The 21,426-nt window shown below is 38.0% G+C and overlaps 1 protein-coding gene and 2 non-coding genes across 3 annotated transcripts; 2 read left to right on the top strand and 1 right to left on the bottom strand.

Moving 5' to 3' along the window:
- The first annotated feature begins 135 nt into the window (after positions 1-135).
- LOC141288935 (uncharacterized) lies at positions 136-11,867 on the top strand. The gene is made up of 5 exons (XM_073821140.1): positions 136-1,152; positions 6,750-6,886; positions 7,126-7,663; positions 7,750-7,989; positions 11,157-11,867. The coding sequence occupies exons 1-5, from the start codon at positions 358-360 to the stop codon at positions 11,355-11,357; spliced, it is 1,911 nt and encodes a 636-aa protein (XP_073677241.1). The 5' UTR covers positions 136-357; the 3' UTR covers positions 11,358-11,867.
- Positions 11,868-15,943: 4,076 nt separating this feature from the next.
- Positions 15,944-16,062, top strand: LOC141289050 (5S ribosomal RNA). The gene has a single exon (XR_012339796.1). It is a non-coding gene; the product is annotated as a 5S ribosomal RNA (ribosomal RNA).
- An 829-nt stretch (positions 16,063-16,891) lies between these two features.
- On the bottom strand, positions 16,892-17,010 carry LOC141289075 (5S ribosomal RNA). Its single transcript, XR_012339820.1, has one exon. It is a non-coding gene; the product is annotated as a 5S ribosomal RNA (ribosomal RNA).
- Positions 17,011-21,426: the final 4,416 nt, after the last annotated feature.

The raw sequence follows: 21,426 nt of genomic DNA, 5'->3' as shown, positions 1-21,426 counted from the left end.
AAAAATGTTTCAAAGAAGACACACTTGTCTTTCCTGTCCATCTGGGTGTTGGACACACCTCTTTCTGGCTTTTGCACTATTCTTTATGACACTCCTTCCTTCTGCAACATTCAGAAATCGGGAAAAGATCAAACAGTTCTGAGAGCTCAAATGAGGAATGGAAACGAGGATCTGAATGACTGATGGAAACATATAGGCCTATTTGTGTGGACTAACATCTATGGAACTGTACAGCTCTATGGGTAACTATCATGGATGAAAGTTGAGCCGCTAGAGTGTGTCTGCTTGTATGCGTACACATACCCAATATTTTAGTTGTTTCTACTCATGTGTGCACATGTGGTACCGTAGAGTTCAATGGCGGAGATGAACCCTGTCTCAGACACTCATGCCCTACTGGAATCCATGCTTCAGAGATTACGACTGAACGCTCAGACCAACAATAGCTCACCCGCTCATATGCAAACATGCAGTCCATCTGGAGAAAGTAATGCTGGACCAGTGGAAAGCTCAACAGTTTATCAGTTTGGGATTTCTTCCAACAGTAAGCAGCAGGATGGACAGGCCTCAGTCTGGAATCCCTGGACTCAACAATCTTCTCATTCTGAGAGTGCATTGACTCCTGTCGTGAAACAACCTGTTAGACGAATCAGTAAAAACAGCTCGGGATTCTATGTTAAACCTAAACGTCCTCCATTAATTTGGGGGGAACAAAAGCACTTTGCGTTAGAAAAAAACGATGATGCCACTTCCTGGGTCGGAGACAATCAGATGTCCGGGCCGGCGAAGAAGCAACAGTTATCTGTGGAAGGGGAGACTAGTTTAAATGCGGTCTCTCCGTCTTTATACAAAACAGAATCCTACCAAAACCCTCCGGATCTTTTAGCTCCAACGTTAACCACATCACCTGCAGTGTTGGAACAACCAGAGGTCAAGGGTCAAAGTGGCACATGGAGTTGGGGTGCTAGGACTAAGATAAATGAAAGCACCAGATTTCATGAGCCATCAGGAAGAACGCCAAAGACAAGCAGAAGGACGTGGGGGGCTAAAAGGTGGGCTCAGAATGTGAAAGAGAGATGGAGAGAGAGACACAAAGGCACACTGCCCGGACAAATAGATGATGGAGAAAGACCAGCGCAAAATGAAGTGCAAGTGAGTACTTGTGTCAGTTTAATACTGTCAGAGCCAGTTTTTACTGGTTTTACTAAGTTTACTAGTGTTGCTTACTTACATCAGTATTACTACAATATTAACACAGTGAGCCAAGCACTGCAAAAATATATAATTAGCAATGCCTTCGCAAATGCTCCCTATTCCCTGAGCATGCGATATTCATGTGAATAATGTGTTCATACTGAATACACTGCAACATCATCGCACATAGATGACACTTGAGTCATGCATATTAAAGGAGTTCATGGTTTGATGTAATAATATACTTATGTAAATGAATAAAAATTAAATTAGTTTATTTTTGTGTAATTGACTTGTTTATATAATACATCCATGAGTATTTTGTAAAAATACATTCATTATTAATTTAATTAAAATAAATAATATATTTAAAAGCTTTAAATGGCTGATAAATGACAGTTGCAGAGTTTAAATAAGCATATTGTGTGTTTTATTAGATGTTCTAACTGTAATCATGATATTAGCATTTAATGCACTTTATAGACTGTATAGACTCTATAAGCTTACAAATCGCACCGGAGACTAAATAAAGTCAATAATGATTCAAAGCCCCAGTGCCTTTGTTTTAAACATCAAACAACTTTATGTAATGGACTGATCCGCAGTGACTGGTGTGTGTTACAAGTGGTGCATGTGCTGGACGGAACGAGACGAGACAAACAATCAACACTATTTAATATAATCTTTGAATAAACACTTAGGAACAATCAGGAGAATCCACACACGTATTACATTCAACATTAACGTCAAAGACCGACATCTAACTGAACACAAAGACAGACTCTTAAAGACAAACTAATCAAGATACACAGGTGACATAGATGACTGATAATAAAACACAGGTGTTACAGATGACGGTGACGAGGGCTAAACCAAATGACAACAGAATGGCAGGGGAAGACAATGGGTGAAACCAAAGACAAAACAGACATAACTCTGACATTACGCCCCCCTCCGGAAAGGCGCGTCCTCGCGCCGTGGAAAAAAAAACGAAAAAACGAGAGGGGCGGAAAAACCAGGAAACCAGAGTCAATGAGGGAGGGGGTTCCGGCGGAGGACGCAACCCCCGGAGGAGGACCAGAACAAAAGTCCAGGTGGTACTAAAGACAGTCCAAGGGGGCGACGACGGTGGGAGGAGCCAGGGAGAACACAGGAGGGACCTGAAGCAGGAGAACAGGACCCAGATCGCAGCCAGGATGACAGCCCATGGTGGAGCCGACGGAGGGAGGAGCCATGGTGGAGGGAGGGCCGCCGACTCCAGGGGTCCGACCGACAGAGGCAGAGCAGCTGGCAGAGGAACCCGAGGCGGAGATGGAAAGCCGACGGACCAGGGCGACACCGCGGAACCGGAGGGCCAAGGTGGAACAGGAGGCTCTGGCGGCGGAGCCGGAGATCCGGAGGTCCGCGGCGGAGCCGGAGCGACAGAGGACGAAGGAGACGCTGACGGGAAGGAGGAGCCTGACAGAGCCGGAGGGACAGAGGGACGATGCGAAGCCAGAGGAGTGGAGTCCCGAGGCGGCGGATGGTCGACGACTGACCAAGGCGGAGCCGGAAGGACGATGGAGCCCGGTGGAGCTGGTGGGCCGACGGGCGACGGTGGAGCTGAGGGCGTAGAGAGCCGTGGTGGACCGAGGTGGAGATCTGGGCTCAGAGGCCGGAGGCGGAGCTGAGGGAACCTCCAGCCATGACACCGATGTGAGTTGGCATCCCTGCGGTGAGCCCACTGCATAGATGGTGGGCTGAGGGTGAGCAAGGGGACTGGCAGATGAACTCCGGGACTCTGGACAGCTGGACGGAACCAGCGGGGACTCAGGACGGCTGGGCGGAACCAGCGGGGACTCAGGACGGCTGGGCGGAACCAGCGGGGACCAGGCAGATTCAGATAGAACAGGGCGGGTGGGAGGGAAGTTCATGCCAGCCAGTGGCTCAGAGACAAAGTCTATTAAGTCAAATGATTTATAATCCATAGCTTCGGAAAAGTCAATAAGGTCCCCAGAGTTGTCCAGCTCACCCCCAGCGGTGTTGCAGTGGCCAGGGCTCTCCATTTCCCTCACTTGCTCCACGTCGCAATCTACCGTCGCAGATGTAGAATCCGGCTCACGCACCTGATCAGCCGGAGAGGGCTCTGGCTCTGTCGCTCGCAGCTCTAATCCCTCATCCGCGGTGCGCTCGGGTTCCCGCTCTGCATGTCGGGGCGATGATTGGCTGCTCTCTGGGTCATGAGCGGGGCTGACGTCCTCCGTGACAACGCCGACAGTCCAGGAAGATCCACTGGACGCCAGCACCCACTCGATAAATCCGGCAAGGCTCTCTCGAGGACCCTCCCCGGACAGCTGCGTCTTGATGTTATCATTTAATCCGTTGCGGAAGAACGTGCACAAGCAGCTGTCCGGGTAGTGCGTAGCTGGAGCGAGGACCATGAAGTCTCTGGTGTGGTCCTCGAGAGAGGGTTTCCCCTGCTTCAGGAGGATGAAGAAGACGTTGGGGTCATCCATAAGGGAAAAAAAATAAAACACTGATACAAAAAACGGAAAAGAAACGCAGGGAGAGGTGCCGGGTAAACTGTTGTAGGTCGGTCTTTCTGTTACAAATGGTGCACGTGCTAGACGGAACGAGACGAGACGAGATAAACAATCAACACTATTTAATATAATCTTTGAATAAACACTTAGGAACAATCAGAAGAATCCACACACGTATTACATTCAACATTAACGTCAAAGACCGACATCTAACTGAACACAAAGACAGACTCTTAAAGACAAACTAATCAAGATACACAGGTGACATAGATGACTGATAATAAAACACAGGTGTTACAGATGACGGTGACGAGGGCTAAACCAAATGACAACAGAATGGCAGGGGAAGACAATGGGTGAAACCAAAGACAAAACAGACATAACTCTGACAGTGTGTAAATTTCCTTGTCCACTTTTTGTAAAGTCATGAATTGATGTACTCTCATTTGCAATGCTGTTCGCAGTGCCCTTCATCAATTGAACATGCGTGCTTCCGTTTGAACTGGAATTTCACTTAAGATAAAAAAGTTTGTAGACAAACTTTAGGTTGACTTGAAAAAGCCCACCCAGAGAGTTTGAAGCAGTTTTAAAAGCTTAAATGAACACTCCACTTTTTTTGGAATAGGCTCATTCTCCAACTCCCCCCGAGTTAATAAGTAGATTTTTACCAATTTTGAAATCCATTCAGCTGTTCTCCTGTTCTGCCGATATCACTTTTAGCATAGCTTAGCATAGATCATTGAATCCTATTAGACCAGTAGCATCGCGTTCAAAAATGACCAACGAGTTTTGGTATTTGTCTTATTTAAAACTTGACTCTTCTGTAGTTATATCGTGTACTAATACTAGTGGAAAATGTAAAGATGCGATTTTCTAGGCCGATTAGACTAGGAACTACACTTCCATTCCAGCGTAATAGTCAAGGAAGTTTGCTGCCGTAAACATGGCCGAAGCAGGCGCAGTAATATCACGCAGCACATCGCAGCACATCGTGACCAATTGATTGCACAGGGAGCGTTCCTCGTTGGAAGTTACCTGGGAACTAATTTCAGGTGCTGCGTGATATTACTGCGCCTGCTGCATCCCTATTACGGCAGCAAACTTCCTTGACTATTACGCCGGAATGGGAGTGTAGTTCCTAATCTTATCAGCCTAGAAAACCGCAGGTTTACATTTTCCGCTGATCTTAGTACACGGTATAACTACAGAAGAGTCAAGTTTTAAATAGGACAAATATCGAAACTCGTTGGTCATTTTTGAACGCGATGCTATGGTCTAATAGGATTCAATGATCTATGCTAAGCTATGCTAAAAGTGATATCGGCAGAACAGGAGAACGGTTGAATGGATTTCAAAACGGTAAAACTCAACCTATTAACTCGGGGAGAGTTGGAGAATGAGCCTATTTCCAAAAAAGTGGAGTGTTCCTTTACAGTTTGAAGGTTTTCAATTTGAAATAGATAAGTTTTAATTTAGTAGTTTTAAAAGCTAAAAAAAAAAAAATGCTTTTAACAGCTAAAACAGGCTGATTTAGCAAATAAAAACAGCCAAGACCAGTTGATTTAGAAAAAAAAAACAGCTGGAAAACAAGTTAAAACCATCAGATTTAGCAAAAAAAAAAAAAAAAAAAAGTTAAAAACCAGTTTAAAAAAAAACAGCTAAAACTATTTCATTTAGTGACAAATACCCAAAAACTAAAAAAACAAACAAACAATTAAAACCAGCTGATTTAGAAAAAAAGCTGAAAGCAGTATATTAAGTAAAAAAACAGCTAAAACTAAAACAGCTAAAACTAAATGTTTCATTTAGTGAAAAATAGCTAAAAACCAAAACCTGCTGTTTCAACAAAAAAAGCTAAAAACCAGCTGATTTAGCAAAAACAGCTAAAAAAACAGCTGAAACCAGTTCATTTAATGGAAACCAGTTGATTTAACAAAGAAGAGCTAAAAACCAGCTAAAAACTGTTGATTTAAAAAAACAAACAGATGATGTAGTAAATACATCCAGCTAAAAGTCGTTAAAACCAAAACAGCTGATTTAAAAAAGAGCTAAAAGCAGCTAAATCCAGTTTATTAAGGGGAAAAAAGGTGAAATCAGTTGATTTAGACCCCCCCCCCCCACAGCTAAAACCAGATGATATAGCAATGAAAAAGCTAGAAACCAGCTAAAACATTTGTTTTAGCAAGAAATTATAAATATAAAAAAGCGAAAACCGGTTGAAAACATCTGATTTAATAAAAAAATAACAAAAAACCAGCTAAATCCAGTCGATATAGAAAAAGCTAAAAAAAAACAGCTAAAACCAGCTCATTTGCTGTAGCAACTAAGAACTGCTAAAAACCATTTAAAAAAACAGCTAAAACTATTTCATTTAGTGAAAAACAGCTGAAAACTTGTTAAAACCAGTTGATTTAGCAAAAAGAGCTAAAACTGGCAAAAAACAGTTGAAACCAAACAAACCACCCAGCTAAAAACAGTTAAAAACAGTTAAAACCAGCTAAAAACAGCTGTTTAAAAAAGAGTTAAAAATGAGCTAAATCCAGTTGAATTAAAAAAAGGCTGAAACAAGCTGATTTTGTAAAAAAAAAGTTAAAGAAACCACTAAATATTAGGTAGACTAGAAGCTTAAATGAGTTTGAATGGCTTAGAAATAGAAATAGTCATAAAATGACATAATGGAGTCTAATAGGCTTCAGTATGTTTAAATTTGAATGTCTGTCATTTGGAGCTTGAAGAGTCTTGGCTCACTGGAACATTCTGTCATTGTAATTCTATGATTTTTTCCAATTTTAATTGTCATTTTTAGGAAAAACCTGAGTCAGGCCATGCTAAAGGTCTGGGCCGGTTGTAGTTTGAACACCTTAGGAGTTTGCAGTCTATATTTTGGCTCATAAAAAGAAGATTAATAAGTTTATATAGTAGATCAGTAAGTTGGAATCATGGATTCAACATGATGGCTGAGACATTGAGACTTGAAACATAAGTCAAATCTAGAATTATTTTAAAACCAAATGTCCTTCATGTTATATTCAGAGTAATCGCTCTTCATTATCGGTGCCCATCGAAGTGAACGACACACCTACAGAACTCACTGAGACTACAGATATCCGTCATGAAGAGATCTGCACAGCGCAGGATGAAGATAGCCCTGGTTCACTCAGCTACATGAGGTAAACAGCCAGTGACATTAGAAATATGCATCAGACATAGTTATCATTCCACATGCGTGATCCATTAATCACTTTCTATTTCATGTGAAACTGTCTCATCGAGAAAGAATGCGTGACCCCTTAGGGCTAAAACAGTCAAATCGACTATTGTAACTAATAAAGCCACATCCTGGTTGAAGCTGTTTTTATTGGCTGTGTTTGGCTTTATGTTTACGCGACCTTTTTATCCTTCTTGTCAGTGACAGTCTGCTCTCATTTGGAAGTACTTCTAATTTAATGGAGGAGATCTTCAGCGGGACGCAGTGGGCTCAGTTTCTCTCAGTTAACAGCACCAAACCGGACCAATCAAATGAGCCACCAAATACTTTTAACCAATCACGTGAGGAAGAACTGCACAGTAAATGGACTCATAAAGACACAACCAATTCACATTTAGCTTCGACTGAGCCATCACTTCCAAAGAGCTTTGAACAAGACATGGCCTCAGATAAACAAACCGAGGCGTCCCAAATGAGTGATACTGATCTCTCCACACACCCATTAGAAACTTCTGACCCGTTCACAAACCATTCACAATATCCAAACCCCTATGAATCTTACAATAGTGAGGAATCAAATGAACAGCCACAGTTTTCCCAACCTGATCCAAACGAAGCAAAGGCGACTGAGCATATCGATCAACATGGGATGTCTAGACAAGTGTCTGACCCCAGCCATAACCACCCACAAGGTGGGACGGAGGATTTTATACCCCTCTTGGACCTTTCATATGCTAGGGTGAGAGCTTTAGCATTATAAGCAGAAGCGATACTGATTTATTGTGTTATTAGTAATTTAAAAGTTCTTATTTTTTCTTCTCTCAGCAAATAAAAAGGCAATCCATAACATCCCATGGATCTCTGAGCCGAAAAAGAGAGCACTGGACGAAAAGGAGGGAATTGTTTGAACCCACAACACAAGATATGGAGGACGAGGAGCATGGTGGGTCTTTTATGCCCACAGAGCCTGTCAGCAGTCCCTCACCCACATCTTCCCTCAACTCACTCGTGGACTCTGTCTCTGAGAACTCAGAGTCTGAAGACCTGGAGACTGCGGTCAAAAAGGTAGGATATGCTACAGTTGAGGTTGAAAGTTTACATCTTCCTTGCAAAATCTGTAAGAATGTTCATTATTTGACCAAAATAAGAGGGATCATACAAAATAAATGTAATTTTTTTATTTAGTACTGAACTGAATAAGGTATTTCACATAGAAGATGTTTATATACAGTTGTTGAATTTACAAAAATGACCCTGTTCAAAAGTTTACATACACTTGATTCTCAATACTGTTGTTACTTGAATGATCCACAGCTGTTTTTGTTTGTTTGTTTTGTTTAGTGATAGTTGTTCATGAGTCCCTTGTTTGTCCTGAACAGTTAAACTGTCTGCTGTTCTTCAGAAAAATCCTTCAGGTCCCACAAATTCTTTGGTTTTTCAGCATTTTTGTGTATTTGAGCTCTTTCCAACAGTGACTGTATGATTTTGGGATCCATCTTTTCACTCTGAGGACAACTGAGGGACTCATATGCAACTATTACAGAAGGTTCAAACACTCACTGATGCTCCAGAAGGAAACACGATGCTTTAAAATCATGAAGATCAGGGTAAATGTAACTTATTTTGTCTTTTGGGAAACATGTACGTATCATCTGTAGCTTCTGAAGGGCAGTGCTAATTGAAAAAATATGATATTTAAGCAAAACATTCGTTCTGTTCAAAAGTTTTCAAATCAAATCAAATCAAATCAAATCAAATTTTATTTATATAGCGCCTTACAACAGCCAGAAAGGTGCCCAGGGCGCTTTCTAGAATAAGATCAAGAAACAACAGACAACAATAAATACAAGCACAAAAAGGAACATAAAGCAGCAATCGAGTCAGTGTTTACGTGTCAAAAGCTTGTCTGTAAAGATGTGTCTTCAATTGTGATTTAAAAACACACAACTCAGTGTTACTGCGAAGCTGTGCCGGAAGTGCGTTCCACAGCTTTGGGCCCTGGACTCACCCCTGGATCTTAATGCATTGTTTTTTACTTCTGGAGTGTTTGAACCTTCTGTAATAGTTGTATATGAGTCCCTCAGTGTAAGAAGATGAATCTCAAAATCATACAGTCATTGTTGGAAAGGGTTCAAATACACTAAAATGTTGAAAAACCAAAGAATTTGTGGGACTTGAAAGACTTTTCTGAAGAACAGCAGGCAGTTTAACTGTTCAGGACAAACAAGGGACTCATGAACAACTATCACTAAACAAAAAAACACAGCTGTGGATCATTCAGGTAACAACACAGTATTAAGAATCAAGTGTATGTAAACTTTTGAAAGGAGTCATTTTTATAAATTCAACTTTTATTTTCTCTTGTGGACTATATGTAAACATCTTTTATGTGAAATATGTTTTTTAGTACTACATAAAAAAATAACATGCATTTTGTATGATCCCTGTTACTTTGGTAAAATAATTAACATTTTTGCAGATTCTGCAAGGTGTATATAAACTTTTGACCTTAACCGTGTACTTCAGAAGCTAATGTGTGTTTTAACTGATATGTGACCCTGGACCATTGATTTATGGGACAATATTTGGTCAAGATGCAACTATTTTGAAAAGCTAAAATCTGAGGGTGAAAATCGCCTTTATAGCTGTCCAAATGAAGTTCTTAGCCATGTATATTACTAATCAAAATTAGTTTTTTTTATATTTATAGTAGGAAACTTACAAAAATGTCTTCATAGAACATGATCTTTTCTTAATATCCTAATGACTTTTGGCACAAAAGAAAAATCGATAATTTTGACCCATACAACGTTTCTTAGGCTATTGCTACCAATATACCCTTTCTACTTAAGACTAGTTTTGTGGTCCAGGGTCACATATATCAATTGACCTTTATACACTTTAAGATCAGGCGTGTGGTGTAACTTTAATTCACACCAGAGAAGAATGCTTTAAGTATTGGGTTTGAACATAAAGGGTGTGTTACTATTGACTATATAGGTGCATGTGTTACTATGTCGGGATAGTTGTGGTTTTTAGTGCCTTTGTTGAATTAATTGTTGGGTGGTGCTAAATTTTTAGCTTGTCATGTGAACTACTATGACATGCGTCACTGCAAAAATTCTTCTTTGGACAGATATGGTAGGTTATACTGTGATGGATGTGTGACATAAGAAACCAAACACTGATATGAGAACAATCCTTATAACTTTCGGTAAGCATGAACACTCTGTTCAAAGGTTTAGGGATTTGATAATTAAAAAAAAAAGAAAGAAATTAATACTTTTATTAGCCAAGGATGCAATTAATTGATTAAAATCGACAGTAGATATTTATATTAAAAAAGATTCTATTCAGATTTCTATTCTATTCATTTAAGAGTCCTATAAAAATGTAGTACAGTTTCCACAGCTGTTTTCAACATTGATGATCATAAGAAACATTAATGATATTAGAATGGTTTCTGAAGGATCATGTGACACTGAAGACTGGAGTATTGATGCTAGGAATTCAGCTTTGTATCACAGGAATAAATGACATTTTACATTTTAAATTGTAATAACATTTCACAATTTTACTGTCAAATAAATGCAACCTTGAAGTAAGTCATAAAAAATCTTAACAGCCCCAAACTTTAGAAAAGTAGTGTACATAAAACTCTTGTTTTGTTGTGTTTTGGGCCATTATGCTTTGGGACAATACCTGTCAAACAAACTAAAACCAAAAGCACAATAGAGTGTTTTCACAATGCGTCATCAATCAGCCATATTGAACGTTAACAATGTCACTGAACCAAATTAAACTTATCTTTATGTATATTTTGGGGATTATTACTGTTGAAAATTGTCAATAATTGTTATATTTTAGGCCGTACTAATCTGTACCAATAGACTGCCAAAAGTTAAAACAGTGTTTGTTCTTAATATTTACGGTCAGGTAGGTGAAATATTAGGCCAATATCTTAATTAATACTGCTTGTATGTATCTCCACCACATATTAATGTAGTTTGTCCAAATATCGCGCTCTTTCCTGCTTATACCAATATATTCTTGAGAAATTCATCGAAGAATGTCATACAGGTTTGGAACGATATGAAGGATTTAGTTGATGTATCTGTTATAAACACATTTTATTTTTGTAAATCAATTAATAATATTTGTTAAATCAATTATAGTCATATTAAAGTCCACAGTTACAATCCCTCATCTCATTGTTTCTCTTCTTCTTCCAGAGGAGGATGGAAGACACTCGACGTGTTCGCTTCTCTGAGGTGGTTACCATCTTACCACCCAGCTACTTGCCAGAGTCTGATGGAGATAATGATGATGAAGAAACTGAAAACGTCTTGCAAGAGGAACCTTCTCCCCGTCAATCTTTTCCTAAGTGGATTGTGTCTTTAAAACCCAAAAGTACAGGAAAGTACAAATTTTAGTTCTCTTCACATCTAACTCCACACCTAAATTCTCCAGCTCACATAAACAGAGACTGTGCTTTCTGAAGCAAGAGCAGTAGTTAACATTTTTACATTCTAAAAAAAAAAAAGATTTTATGAGACTGTGATATGCCAGTGTCATATTGATATGTAATTACATTCAATTAATTTTTAAGAATGTAATAAGGATAACAGATTAATGTGGAAAGATGTGGTGTTTCTAAGATAACATTACTTAATAAAGTCAACAGTATGAAAATCAAGCTGATTTAGACAAATATTTCACATCAAACACACAAAACATCAATGAAAACTTCAGTGAAAGAAATAGAGTATGTACTCACATATAATCATTTTCTTTCTTTGTTCAATTTACATGCTTTTATGTGTTTTTGTCATTTAATTTACTGCTGCTTAATTACCGTTTGTACTGTATATCAGTTAAAGGTTTGACTAAAATGCTCACGTTTTTATCTAAAGAAGCTTAAATTAAACTTTTTGTACACAAATATACAATAAGTTGTGATCATTTGTGAATTTCTTGAGACAGTGTCGGGCATCCTTTTATACTGTTTAAAGCTCAAATATGAGATAGGAAATAAGATGTTTTGACAGGTTAACAGGTCAGTACGTATTTACATTTGTGTTATTTCAGTTTTAATGACTTATTCTTTTAAAATAATAAAGAATGAACAGGTGTGTGCAGAGTTTTGACTGGTAGTGCATGTATAGATTTGTATTTTCTCAGGGTTTGGGGTTGACTAAAAAAAACTTAAAAAATTTAAATTTGTTAGCTAACTAAGTGCTTTGAGGTTCACAGACTTAAAACAAACTTTGATTTGTGTACTATTACTTGAAGAAGGTGCAAAGAATCACAAATCTAGAAGTAGGAATGTTACAGTTGAGGTCAAAAGTTTACATCCCCCTTTCAGAATCTGCCAAATGTTAATTATTTTACTAAAATAAGAGGGATCATACAAAATGCATGTTATTGTTGATTAAGTACTGACCTGAATAAGATATTTCACATAAAATATGTTTACATATAGTCTACAAGAAAAAAATATTTATAAAAATGACCCTTTTCAAGAGTTTACATACGCTTGATTTTTAATACTGTGTTGTTACCTGAATGATCCACAGCTGGTTTTTTTTTTTTTTTTTTTTTTTTTTTTTTTGTTCAGTGATAGTTGTTCATGAGTCCCTTGTTTGTCCTGAACAGTTGAACTGCCTGCTGTTCTTCAGAAAAATCCTTCAGGTCCCACAAATTTGGTTTTCCAGCATTTTAGTGTATTTGAACCCTTTCCAACAATGACTGTATGATTTTGAGATCCATCTTTTCACACTGAGGACAACTGAGGGACTCATATGCAACTATTACAGAAGGTTCAAACACTCACTGATGCTCCAGTTTTTACCCCTGGCTCTTAATGCATGGTGTTTCCTTCTGGAGCACCAGGAAGTGTTTGGACCTTCTGTAATAGTTGCATACGAGTCTATATATGTATATGCCAATCATGTTTGTTTTTAAATAAACAATACGCCTCACATTTCTGCTTAAAAACTGGCCGCATTCACTTCCACTCAAAGTGCAACCTTGATCTTTTCTTTATGAAAAAGAGAGGTGAGTTTACATTTTTGTTTTCTTTGTTAGTGTTACAACACAAATGCAAATGTTGTGGACAGATTTGAACTTTGATTAAAGCGGTAATATTTTGCGACCATTTTGTCTTCTTTAAATAGCTCTCTCTTGACTTCATCTCTCGCTTATGGCCATGCCACCCTGAGCACGCCCGATCTCCGAAGCTAGAGCCCTGCATTTGAGCCCGAGCCCGTCGGGGCCCGACTTTTTTATGCCCCTAGGGCCTGGCTTCGGGACAGTTTTCACATCAGAGCTTGCACGTATATCGGGCTTCGGGCTTGCTTTAATGAGATCTAATGCGTGCGGTCCGGAAGCGCCAGTGATGCCGGTGTCATGAGAAATCCAGTCCCCACCCGGAATCGGGTCTCCATTAGGACCCAGAGTGATCTTATTGGTTCAATTGACTACTAAGGGGTATTATTTTTAGCGCCTGATTACAATTCCTGCAAAATCACGTTATATTTTATATAGCTAGAAATGCGTTATAATGACCATGAATGTGTTTTAAATTGCATAGTAGAATTATTTTTAAAAAACATAATAGAACAGCGTTTTACACTAATAGAATTATTCTCGTTTTCTGAATATACATTAACAATTAAAACCACTTAAAAATTTATTTACTCCTGCATTATTTATCAGTCGTTATAGTGCTGTATAGCATTTAAATACTTGTGGTTAATTGTGGTTAATTACAAATTTATCCATTATTAAGTCACATTTTTATAGTATAATTACATTGTAATAGATGTATTATATCTATGTTGGTTTTTATAAAAAAATATAAAACATTTTTGATCAGGCATTACCGCCGGGATCCTAAAGGAGAACCGATTCCGGGGTGGACTCGATTTCTCACCACACCGGTCACACTAGACTTTGAGCATGCGAAATGCCTTCGGATGCTGCTGCAAAGGTCGTGATATGACGTCATGCTATGCAGCTTCTTTTTAAAAAGTTAAATCCAGCACATGACACTAATGATACATTTAAATGTAAAAACATACAATTTATTACACTTTATCGCAGTGCTGCAGTTTTAAATGTTTAAATTAAAGGTTCTTTCATTCAGCTAGAGGTCATGCTGTGACGTATCGATCTCCTGTTGGTCACACAGAAGCTGTGTCTCATTTAGAAGGATGCTCCCTCCGGAGGTCGCATTCGAAGGCTGCATACGTCATCGAGGCTGTCTCATTTCAGAAAAGCAAGTAGGACACTTCAAATGCGATCTTCGAATGCGACCTTCTTTCACAGAAATTTGAAGGATGCATGAGATGTATCCTTTGCTACTACAGATAACCCACAATTCTTTGCGTCGCTGTAAACAACTGTCGTTAATTTGAAAAATGCCGGTGTTGTGCCGAATTCTGACCCCAGCCAGATTACTACCCCCCCCCCTAGTATTGGTAGGTTTAGGGTTAGGTTTAGGCAATCAGGTAGCGATTTCAAGGAGAGGGGGTAATAATTTGGCAGGGGTCGAAAATGGGCACAACACCGGCACCGGCAGATGTACACACAAGCTAAGATGTGGTGTTTATCATTTAAACCGGTAAAATGGATAAGGTGGTTCTTAATATCCTCCTATTTTTGTTCTCTAACAGATATGCTGCAGCTCTTGAAACATTGAATAAAATAAAACAAGTAAAAGCATTTTTTTTTCAAATTACTTTACAAATTTTAAAATAATTTTCCTTCATTTAAGTAGTGTGAGAGTGCAACGATGCTCTAAATTTGTTTGCATAGTAACGTGATAAATCCTGTTTCATTTTCCATCTGTCCTTTTTTTCTTTCCTCCCGTCCTTCGAAGGCCGTCTCGTTTTTGTTCTAAGTTAAGGACACTTCGTATAAACATCCTAAAGAGGATGCAAACTCCGGAGGATTCGACCTCAGGAGGGCGCAGCCTTCGAAATGAGACACAGCTAGAGTCATGTGATGCGAATTCGTTGGTCAGAGTTCACCAAGCTTGAACTTTCAGACGCAGCGAAATGCGGAAATATTTCGCACAGGCTTGCGTTTCCGGTCTAACGCATTCGCATGCGTATGAATGGAAGTCAATGGAACGAAAAGTGCAGTGTGACCAACTCGCACATAGCAGAGTATGTGAGCAGAGCGCGGAGTGGAGAGGTGAGATTTTTGAATGGAGGGAGGAGCGGATTTTTGAAAAGTCGGAGCGTCATGGTTTTCACTTGCTCCAAGAGCGCTCCACCACCTCTCCATCATGAGTACAATTCATGCCAACGGTCCGTAATATATCTGCATATTAAGCAGGAATTCATATGTTAAACATGTATAGCTAGCTGGATGAGCGGTAAATTATAGTTCACAAGGAATTGGTTTTTGTTCCTTCTAGATACTGAATATTTTCAGGTGAAAGCATGATTTAAATAGGTACAACCAGTGTTGGGGAGGTTACTTTGGAAATGTAATAGATTACAGATTACAAATTACCCTATTTAAAATGTAATAAGTAGTGTACCTTTTAAATTACTTTATAAAAGTAAAGTGATTACATTACATTACTTTATGATTACTTTTAAGTTTCTAATGGATATTTTCAACTAAATCATTTCAATTTTATACCAAGCAGGTGGGACCTTACAGTAGCACTCTGTTTACTGTTAGAATTTCAAAATCTTTCATCACTTGAATTAAGATTATATTAATTTAATTTTAAAGTACAGCCACCACAAAACCAGACCTTATAACAAAAAAAATTGTTTACTGTTGTTACAAAATCAAATTTTTGCATAGCTTTGACAGGACACACTGGCAAGTAACAAAGTACAAATGCATGCTGTGGACTAAAATTAGCTTGATTAAAGCGGGAATATTTTGTAAAAAAAGAAAAAAAAAAAGTCCGGGACGTGTGTCATTCCTGGTCGATCCGTGTAGGGCTGCTGTCGGTGTGTCTTATTTAAATAGCTCTCTCTTGACTTCAGCTCTCGCTTACGGCCATACCACCCTGAACACGCCCGATCTCGTCCGATCTCGGAAGCTAAGCAGGGTCGGGCCTGGTTAGTACTTGGATGGGAGACCGCCTGGGAATACCAGGTGCTGTAAGCTTTTGCTTTTCCTACATTCATCAGTTAATACACTTACACGTGTCTCAGAATTATTGCTTGTTCCCTTTATTATTTAACGTATCGCTTCTTTTTTCTGTGATTTCTTTCTGTGTACAGAGTTGCAATTAAGGACGTCTTCTTCCTTTCTCCTTCAGGGGGCGATCGAGAGTCCTTTCTCTACAGTAAATCTATAAGCACTTTATACACTACCAGTCAAAAGTTTTTGTACAGTAAGATTTTTATGTTTTTTTTTATTTATTTTTTTAAGTCCTTCTGCTCGCCAAGCCTGCATTTATTTGATCCAAAATGCAGCAAAAGCAGTAATATTGTGAAATATTTTTACTATTTAAAATAACTGCTTTCTATATGAATATATTTTAAAATGTAATTTATTCCTGTGATTTTAAAGCTAAATTTCAGCATCATTACTCCAGTTTTTCAGTGTCACATGATTCTTCAGAAATCATTCTCAAATGCTGATTTGTCTTCAAGAAACATTTATTATTATTATTATTAACAATATTTAAAACAGTTGAGTACATATATTTTCAGGATTCTTTGATGAATAAAAAGATCTAAAAATCAGCATGATAAATATTTGTATCATCACTTTTGATTAATTTAAAGCATCCTTGCTAAGTAAAAGTAGAGACTTCATTAAAAGTCTCTCGATCGCCCCCTGGAGGAGAAACGAAGAAGTTGTCCTTTGCAACTCTGTACACAGAAAGAAATCACAGAAAAAAGAAGAGATACGTTAAATAATAAAGGGAACAAGCAATAATTCTGAGTCACGTGTAAGTGTATTAGTTAACGAGTGTAGGAAAAGCAAAAGCTTACAGCACCTGGTATTCCCAGGCGGTCTCCCATCCAAGTACTAACCAGGCCCGACCCTGCTTAGCTTCCGAGATCAGACGAGATCGGGCGTGCTCAGGGTGGTATGGCCGTAAGCGAGAGCTGAAGTCAAGAGAGAGCTATTTAAATAAGGCACACAGACAGGAGCCCTACACGGATCAACCAGGAATGACACACGTCCCGGACTTCAGCTGCATATTGCATAACAAACAGCACCCTTTATTTATTTATTTTTTTTACTAAATATTCCCGCTTCAATCAAAGCTCAGTTCAGTCCACAGCATGCATTTTTTGTGCCATAATACTAACAAAGAAAACGAGGAAACCAAAACGTGTCCTTCAGGGGGCGATCGAGAGTCTTTTTTCTCTCTACAGCAGGTTAAATTTCTAAGCAACTTCTAGTTGTTTTTTTTTTGGTAACTAATGATCCTCTCCTCAACTTTAACCTCAAACAGCTTTTTTTGCCGTCGGCCAAACCCCTGAAATTTTAAGTCAGTGTTTCAGTAATTTAATGACAAGTTGTATTATGCTTCTTTGGTGGCAGTTAATGGTCACATGACATAATGCAAGTTTAAGGGGGAAAAAAAGTTTTTAATTTGATTTAATTAATTACATTATTATTATTTATTATTATTTTGATTATTTTGTCATATAGGACTATTGCAATTCAAACTGCAAAATGACATTTTATTCAAACGTTAAAATCTTTTTAATATGTTAAATCCTGTATTTGGTGGTAAATTGTTGAAATGCTGTAAACTTCTGTCCACAAAATGTTGAAAATTGTGCAACTGTGTATATAAACAAAGGAGTTTGCAGAGTTTAGCTTTAACCCTAATTAAACACCTCCCAAATTTCTCTGTAATTTGTGGGCCATCATACAGGCCTATATGTAGCCTATCAGTTTTATCCTTGAAGACATATCTGTGCATTTAAAGGGAGGTTTTATCAGATTTATATCACTTTTGGGGACAATTTAATCCCAGAAGTAACACCTTCCCATATACAACATCACTGTCTGTATCTCTGCAGAAAGTGTTTATGAAACACTGTAGAACCCAACAGGAGCTTGAAAAAGGTGTGCACTTGGACTTCACAAGCCAAAATCTCTGGTTTCACTGGCTACACGACAATACTGCAACTGGAGTTACTGAACATGTTCACTCTGGCAGGAGTTTACTAGTATACTGCGTTTGCGTATACGGCCAAATCACATAGAAAAGGCTGCGGTTTTGAGAATACCCGTGTTTGTGTGGACAGGGCCTAAACCAGTATAACAGTAATAATCACAGTTTTATCTTTCCACCTATAGTCGCAAATGACCCACAAACTCTCTGTTTAGTCTGTTTTTTGGAGGGTACAACTTTAGTGTTCAACATATTGTTTCAGAAATGAAAACAATTAAACATTGAAATTTTCATTTGGTTGGTTTTATTTTGGTAAAGTTAACTTTATGAAGATAAATATGACTGTTTGTAAAAGTAAATTATTCAATTAGTTTTTAAATAATGATGTATTTCACATGGGTTTGAAACTTACAATAACAATTGAGTTGTTAGACATTTAATTAAATATTTTACAGCATAAATCTATATTATAGACTAATGAACATTTAGAACGTTTATATAATTTTTTTTAACTATTTATAGGCCTACTATTTTTTTTAAATAAAATATTAATTATATGATTTGTATTATATTACTAGTATCATGACAAATGATTATAATGGGAAATACACCTAATTACAATAAATAAAATGAAAACTGCTAAATATTCTATGATTTATTTGTTGCAATTTTGAACTGCCTTGATCTTTCTCTCTTTGTCTCTGTCTGCTTTTTTGTGAGGGATTTGTCTAAAAGTGTGTCAACAACAGCACATTTTGTGTTATTTATATTAGATCTAATCAGGTATAATAATTTGATTAGACATTCAAAGACTTGGCTTCTCATGGGGGAGAGCCCTGAGGAGGTGACAGCATTCTGTGCAGGAAGACGGGAAGGACATTTGATAACCTTACACTTCGCATCTGCTCTATTTGACTGTTATCGTAAGCTGTAAGATGTTTTGTATGTTTCTAAATTAGTCCCATCTTTCGACTTCAGACAGGCAGCGCTTGTAATGCAGCAGGAACAGGTCGTAGTCAGAGGGGAAACGTCCATACAACAATGCGAACATCACAACCCCTAGTGACCAGACCGTCGCTGGCCCGCCGTAGTACCTCCCCATGCGGTGGTACTCTGGAGGGGAGTACGCTGCTGTGCCTTGAGGAGAGCGGAGATTGTATAATGTGTAAGTTTGTATAATGCATTTTCCTTTGGAAGGGGGTTTGGATGATCGGACTAGAGGAATAGAGTTTTTATGATGGTGGTTTCCCAAATAGGGACTTGTGTTAATGTTAGTATATTGATAATATAGTGCAATGTACTTACAATAACAATACATTGTGTGTTCTTTGTCTTTGTGACGTATCTCACAGCCACCTGATGAACAAAACAAAAACCTTAATTTAAGAAATCCAAAGAGGGCTAAGAGTATAGGATGAAGATAAGACAGAACAAACATTTGCTGGCTTGTTAATGTGTTATTTATATTTACTTACTTTAAGATCATCACACAAACGTCTCCCTTCGTACACCACGCCGAATCCACCTTTCCCCAGCTGATCACCCACAGTGTAGCGGCTGAAGATGTAGTCTATTAAAAAACAAAATAACATGAAATTGTGATGTGTCAGGCAGTATTCACAATAAAAGTAACTTTCATGTAATTATACATTTTAATGACTGGATGAATGAACACACTAGTACATATAGACATAAAACAGTAATGTTTTACCATGTCACAGAATACAGATCTAATCATGGCCTTGAAGTGGATTTTGGCTTCAACGTGAGCTGAAGTACATTTTGATATTGTGTTTGATCATATTAGTTTTTAGTAGAGTAGTTAGTTTTAGTAGTAAGTAGAGTTGTTTAGAAACAAAACACATTCTCATAACATGGTTGTGATTTACCATCACTACTTCTTCCAGCCCCTGCCACCTTCCTCTTCTCTTTCTCCTCCTGCTGCTGCTCCACCTCTCCCTGAACTGAGCTGCTCTCTGGAGGCTGTTTTTTGGCAGCTCGAAAGAAAGAGTGAAGCTTCTGCCACAACTCTCCCTGCCTCTTTCCTCTCCTTCTCCTCCTCCTTCCTTTTTTTCTCCTCCTCCATCTCCTCTTACTCCTCCTTCCTCCTCCTCGCCTACTCCTCCTTCCTCTTCTCCTCCTCCTCCAGCACCAACAGGGGTCTCATTGCGGGAATGAGGTTGTTGAACCGCCATGTTGGTGCTGGGTTTTGGGGGTGTACTATGTTGTTCGCACACCTCGCCAGCTGTCAGCGGACTGACTTTAGTACCTCGCTGTCCCATCGCTGTGCAAACTCACTGATGTCTACAAATCTCTACAAACCCACAAAGAATGTCAGAATGTCATAACGTAACAACATCTGTATGGCAAACTATATCGTTTACGTACCGTTATTGTTGTTTTTACTGTTAGCATAACAACGCAACAGCATTGCCATAGAAACCAGCGCACATTCCGTAAAAGGAAAGACCACTTATGGACAAATCGGATATGAACCAAGGTTATTATAGTTTTGCTTTTTTAATAAATTTTCAAATTTGCAATACAATTTAGTTTAGTTATTATTAATCTCATTAACAATTTTGTTAGTTTTAGTTTCGTTTCTATTTTTGTGAACACATTTCTATTTAGTTTTTATATATTTTAGTTTCAGATTTAGTCCGAGTTTTTTAGAGATCCAATCGAGATCACGATTTCCCCGCAATTCGAAACTAAGCAAAATATCAATTGCTGCAGTCTATTTAAAATTGTTTATTTCGTTTAAATGAATTATTAAATATTTAATACATAATATATGTATTTAAAATATAATATATTTAATACAGCAATTTTATATAACAAATATACGAAAAAGTGGTTTGAATTAATAAATGTTCTTATAAGCATAATCATGAATCAGCGTTTTTGAATCAGTCTCTATTCAATGACAAATACATTTTTTAACAGTTACTTGTTTCCCTCTAGTGGCGACACAAACGTACAAGTGCCAATTACTTTCAAAAGATGACGTGCTTTATTTTATCTCTACCATAGACATCAACGTTAATATCCAAACTAGGAACTTTAATCCTAGTATTGCTGTGATAATATTTATATAATAATTTGTCTAAAATTCAGTAAATATATTTGGTATAAAAGAACAATGAATGCATATAATTTTTAGTTTGGTAACTTATCTAATGCAGTGATATTTCTGTGGTATATATCCAAATACGTTTTGGGCTATATGACGCCACAAAATCTCTATTCAACATGTCTTTATTTATTTAGCTGTCAGTATTTGTCATGTTGTTAGTCTCTCCAGTAGAGTGTCTTTTCAGCGTGTATCAAAGACTATAGCGTCACTCTTATAGTTTTGAATGGAGAAAACTGCAACGCTCATTATG

The sequence above is a fragment of the Garra rufa genome, chromosome 16 (genome assembly GCF_049309525.1).
Source record: "Garra rufa chromosome 16, GarRuf1.0, whole genome shotgun sequence".
Classification (NCBI taxonomy): Eukaryota; Metazoa; Chordata; class Actinopteri; order Cypriniformes; family Cyprinidae; genus Garra; species Garra rufa.
This window is presented reverse-complemented; position numbering and strand designations above follow the sequence as displayed.

Bases quoted from the DNA above. Each gene is read 5' to 3' on its own strand.
- LOC141288935 (XM_073821140.1), top strand. From the start codon at position 358: ATGGCGGAGATGAACCCTGTCTCAGACACTCATGCCCTACTGGAATCC. The intron at 6,887-7,125 runs GTAAACAGCCAG...CCTTCTTGTCAG, and splicing joins GGTTCACTCAGCTACATGAG to TGACAGTCTGCTCTCATTTG. The intron at 7,664-7,749 runs GTGAGAGCTTTA...TTCTTCTCTCAG, and splicing joins TGGACCTTTCATATGCTAGG to CAAATAAAAAGGCAATCCAT.